The sequence below is a fragment of the Lycium barbarum genome, chromosome 11 (assembly GCF_019175385.1).
Source record: "Lycium barbarum isolate Lr01 chromosome 11, ASM1917538v2, whole genome shotgun sequence".
NCBI classification, from domain to species: Eukaryota; Viridiplantae; Streptophyta; class Magnoliopsida; order Solanales; family Solanaceae; genus Lycium; species Lycium barbarum.
In genome coordinates, this window is record NC_083347.1 from 14623108 (window position 1) to 14628586 (window position 5479).

General features: G+C 36.4%; 1 protein-coding gene across 1 annotated transcript; it reads left to right on the forward strand.

Annotated features, from left to right (window-relative positions):
* Nucleotides 1-458: 458 nt before the first annotated feature.
* LOC132617949 (clathrin light chain 1-like) lies at nucleotides 459-5013 on the forward strand. Its single transcript, XM_060333012.1, has 3 exons — nucleotides 459-930; nucleotides 3460-3613; nucleotides 3687-5013. The coding sequence occupies exons 1-3, from the start codon at nucleotides 605-607 to the stop codon at nucleotides 4398-4400; spliced, it is 1194 nt and encodes a 397-aa protein (XP_060188995.1). The 5' UTR covers nucleotides 459-604; the 3' UTR covers nucleotides 4401-5013.
* Nucleotides 5014-5479: the final 466 nt, after the last annotated feature.

Below are 5479 nucleotides of genomic sequence, written 5' to 3' on the forward strand. Positions count from 1 at the left end.
TTCACGTTTTTCAGCTATCAAAATGTATCTTCAAATTTAGCTGCCAACAACGTTGAGTACACACATACAATCTCAACAAGAATTCTAAAAGAAGAAGCATCAACAACAATAGGGTTGACCCACAAAAAATGAGAAAATTGAGACCTCGCAATTTATTTATTTAAAAAAAAATAAAAAATTGAGGGGTTACCTACATGAACTAATTTTTCGTTTAAACTTACGGCCTAAAGCGAGTTATAGATTTTAATGTGACTAAAAATCATTTGATTATTAAAGATAAAATGAGAAGTTTAAATTAAATTATCAATTATTTTACTAGATATAGAAATGTGTCAGTCTATTTTGGAATAGTGTATTAAATACTGTATGAAGGAGTATGCATAGTTGTAGTATTTTTTCCTTAAAAAATAAAACAGAAATTTACAAGTGGACAGATGCTTCATTTAGACTTTTTCCACAGTTGCACCGCTCTCTTCGTTTCATCCCATCCCATTTCATCTCAACCAACATGCATTTGCATTTCCATTTCCATTTCCATATACACAAATAGAACAACACACATTAATTCACAGGGAACCTCTCATCAAACACCTTACAACAACAAATGGAGAATTTCGACGTCGGCGAAGAGATCCCGTCAACAACAAGTCCCTTCGAGGATGATGATCACAACAACTATATAGACGATTTCTCCTACAATGATAACATGCAGGAGGTGGAGAATAATAATAATAGTGGATTTGCTTCATCATCTCCTAATAATAGGGAGTATCATGGTGGTTCGCCTTTTCAGACATCGGTGGATCAATCCAAGCCGTATGATTTAGGAGCTGATACAGATGGCATTTTCTCGTCCGCTAATGATGGACCGTTGCTTCCTGATCCTACTGAGATGCGTGAGGAAGGTGCTGCTTTTCGTGAATGGCGTCGGTATGTTTCATACATTTGCAATACATGTCATGCACTTCAATCGTATTATTTTGTGGTAGTTATTGTTCTTGTTTTCAGATTGCTTTGTCATGCTTTATATTGTATTTTGCCATGCTTTTTTCACTTCCGTTATTTCTTTTTCTGGACTACTTTGATTTGCTTTTTCTTGAGCCGAGGGTCTATCGGAAACAAGGTCTCTACCTCTCATGGTATTAGTAAGCTCAGGTGATTCTACTAATTCTAAAACATGGGTGCACCACTAAAATAAAGAAGGAAAAAATGTAATATTAGGTAAGGAATTGATCCTGGTCCTCTTGGTAAATAACTCAATCTTCAATAAAGTGCACCATTTAGCCTTCTTGTAGTATGAGTTCTAGTAGATAATATTGTATTGATTTTATAAAATATATAAATAAAACGTTTAGTTTTACGGAGAGACCATGACTCCACGTACCCCAAAAGTAGTACATAAATTCGTCCCTGGGTAAGGTCCGCGTTGTTGTTGAATGTGTATGCTTAATTATGTTTATTTTGGTCAAATATGCTGAATTATGTTTGAACTTTCTTCATTTGAATTTGTGGTCGACTTTAATTGCCTTAATTGCCTTTTATTGAGTCCTTGTATGGAAAATATATAACCTTAGCTCGAAGTGGAAATAATTAATCGAGTCAAATGGACTTATACTTTATGTTATAGTGCACGGAAAGAAGCGGATCCAGCATATGAGCAGTCAAGGACTCCGAGTGTATGTATCTTGAGAAGAGTTTAAGTTCTTTGAAATGATGGTGTAAAGAAGGTATTTACACAATCAGGTTGTTTAACAGGTAGTTGTAGATAACTCTATTTAATAACATTGATTGATAACCTAGAAAAAATGGTAAACAACCTGATATAATAAGTTAAATTACATTAATGGATTAATGGAGTAAAAAAATCATTACACTATCACTGCACTGTCTGATTATGTTTCTTGGTGAGAAAATTCCTCAACCATGTATTAGATCATAAGCGATGCCAGTTAATTCTAGGTCAGAAAAACTAAAGGTTGCAAACAATATTATTAAGTTTGTTCTCCATCTTCATGGGTTTGAATTTTTACATTGTGATATGAGAAACTGATCTATAGTAAATTAGTAATCAAGTAAAAGATAATGACTAACGAATCACATGGTTCAAAATCTCACACTTGGCCAGTGATCTGCTGGTTTATACCAAAGACATCAACTTGAAAAGATGATTGTGTTTTCTTGTTGTGGATATAAGAGAAAAATACATGGGCAATTGTTTGGCTCTGTCATGTCAAATTTGGACTACAGAAATGTACTCATTTTTCTTTTTTCCAATAAAACTCATCTCAATTATCAAAAGTAAGTGTTTAGACTATGTAACTCTTTTCTAGAAACAAACCAGAAAGGAGACATCAAGAGCAACTTGAGTTGCGCTAACACTTTCTAGTCCAGAGGTTCAAAACATAGAATCATTCTAAGAAATGCTGGATAGCATCTTCGATGATAATCATACATTGATTTTCCATACCAATCGATACAAAAGCAAAAATGTAATGAGAGTCTTCAAAACTTGTAGAGAAAATTTTGCAAGGTGTATCAAATAGAGCTAATAGCTTACGCCTTACTGAACTAAACTAATGCGGTATTGCTAATTCGTCCAGGGTGTATCAGTCATTGTATGAAAGAAGCAAGTCATTGCAATAAGACCTCTATCAGTTGAGAAAAGAGGAGTGTGTGGTAATGGTGTTGGTGGTATTAGAGCGAAAAGCTAAACTTTATCGTATACAATCTTTAGAGAAATTTAAAATACGTAGCTCCCTATGTTTTGTTCACCTTTGATTTTTTCATTCATCCTATTTTTCTTGTGGTAATTCAGTGGTTGGACAACAGTCTGTTTTCTTGGTTAAAGTTATGATTATCGTAGTCGATGATTGTGTTTGGTGGGAACAGGACGGGGGGAGGGGGCAGATGACGACAGCCATCTACCTTTCACTCCCCTCTGGGCCAAAATGTACACGTATCATGAAAAGTTGCTTCCTCCTGCCTTTCTCTCCTGTCACTATGCTTTGTTTCCTCCCCTAATACACTGTTTCCCAACTGATCTCATTAGTGAATTCAATAGTTCAACTTTAGTTTTAAACACAATCAATAACAATGTAGGAAAACTGCTTTTTTTTTTTTTTTTTTTTTCTGTGAGAATTTCAATAGGCTATGATTGAAAATTATCATTTCTACAGAAAACAGTGATGTTTAACTTACTTCTACAGCTAGCACGTCACATGATGTTAATTGGTCAAAATTTGTTCAGTTACTTATTCAGTTGTTGATATTTAGCTTTGGGACCTCAAGGAGGTTCACAGCAAATTCAGTTTCTTATAAAGTTTATGAACGTATGACACTATTTTACTTGATATACACAATCAGATGCATACTGATGCTCATTGCTTTAACATGCATATAATGCTTGCCAAGATCAGGCATGTTCGTTATTTGATATTGTCTCCTGTCTATTTTCTGCAGCCAAAATGCCATTTATCTTGAGGAGAAGGAGAAGAAGGAAAAGGAAATGAGGAATCAAATTATCGCTGAAGCTGAGGAGTATATACGAGCATTTTATGAGAAACGGAAGCTCAATTGTGAGTCCAACAAAGCTAACAACCGAGAAAGGGAGAAAGTAATTGCTTGTACTCAAACCTCTTTTATGTGAAAACAGTAATTGATATGACCATGCATGTGCTTTTGTGCAGTTGTACCTGGCCAACCAAGAGAAATTTCACAAAGAAGCTCACAAACAATACTTTAAAGCAATTGCAGAGATTATACCCCGTGAGGTCCCTAATATTGAGAAGAGGCGAGGCAAGAAGGAAGAGGAGAAGAAGCCTTCAGTTTCAGTCATCCAGGGCCCAAAGCCTGGGAAACCCACTGACCTGTCTAGAATGCGCCAACTTTTTCTCAAGCTGAAGCAGAACCCTCCACCACATATGCTACCTCCTCCTGAGAAAGACAAGGATGATAAAGATGAAAAGAAAGGAAAGGATTCCAAGGATACAAAGGAAGGAAAGGAAACCAAGGATACGAAGGAAGGAACGGATGCCAAAAATGAAAAGATTTCCACGCCTAAGGATGGCAAAAGTGAGAAAATTGCCACGCCAAAGGCCACTAAGGATGCCAAAAATGAGAAAAGCCCTATAGGAAAGGCAACTACTGATGCCAGGAACGAGGAAAGTGCAGCCCAACAAGGATCTCCAGCTGCTGCAATTGACAAGCTTGTTTCACCAGGCAAGGATGCTGCGCAACAAGGATCTCCAAGTGCTGCTATTGACAAGCTTGTTTCACCAGTCAAGGATACTGCACAGCAAGGATCTCCTGCTGCTGCTACTGTTGGTACTCCAAAAGGACCAAAGGCGGATACACCAACTTCAATCGAAGGAGGAAAAGTTGCAGAAAGTGATTCTACATAAACTGCATAACTTAATTCTTGATAATGCATTTTCTCTTCTACCCTAATTAGTTTTCATTATGCTTTTCTGGAGCCATTATCATTCATTCATTCTTTTTACCTTGTTGTTCTATGTCTAGTTACAAATAAGTATGATTGGCCTTTTGAAGACATGCGGTCTGCAGCCAGGGGCTTTCTTCCTGATGCGTTTTAGGCTTCTTTTTTTTTTTTTTTTTGCTTAGACACACGATGAGTTTGTTTTTTCCTTTCCCCTTATACCATTGGGAGCAACTATTATAGCAGGAATTTCAGCTTGTTATTTGTGTGCTTCGAAGTTCTTGGTTTATAATGTGCATGAATTCCTGGCATAGAATTGTAATTCCATGAATATTTGATAATTTCTATATATTTGACATTCTATCTCACTATTAGATTACTTAAAATATAACTATATGCAACCTTCAATAATAAGTGGGATTAACAACCTAAAATATAAGCCAAGCTACCTGCTACAATAAAGTGAAATATACTGATAGAGCAAAAAAAAAAAAAAAAAATTAATTCCCATTGTATTTATATTTTTGTTCTTACTAGCCTTAAAGTCCACTTTACGCCCTGCTCTTAATAGTTCATCGTAGCAAGGACCAAAAAGAGTTGAATGTTTGTGGCCCTAATTTGTCCGTGTCTACATAAATGTCAAAGATAAATGTTAGCCAAGGTCCCTCTATGTTCACGAGTGTGAATTCTCTCCTTTATCTTGGGAGGATTTTGGCACATGCCCATTCACATGCATAGGATCCAGTGTCAATATTAAGTTTGAAGTGCTAACTAACCAGTTATTGGGACCGCTAGCTTCCACGTGTGGACATTATCATTCTTGTCAGACTCCAAACTCAGTTCTCTACTCTTGTTGCATGTGTGATTGTTGTGTTCCTTTCAAAGACATTTATGCATTCATAACTACTGGCCACCAGTTGCTTTGCCTCAACCTTGAAATCAAAGCCCCACCTCCACCCGCCCAACAGTAAGGTCATAATCTTCCATTTTATCTTAACGTCTATGAAGGAAAACGCCTTCTCTTAATAATAGTGACCCCGCATC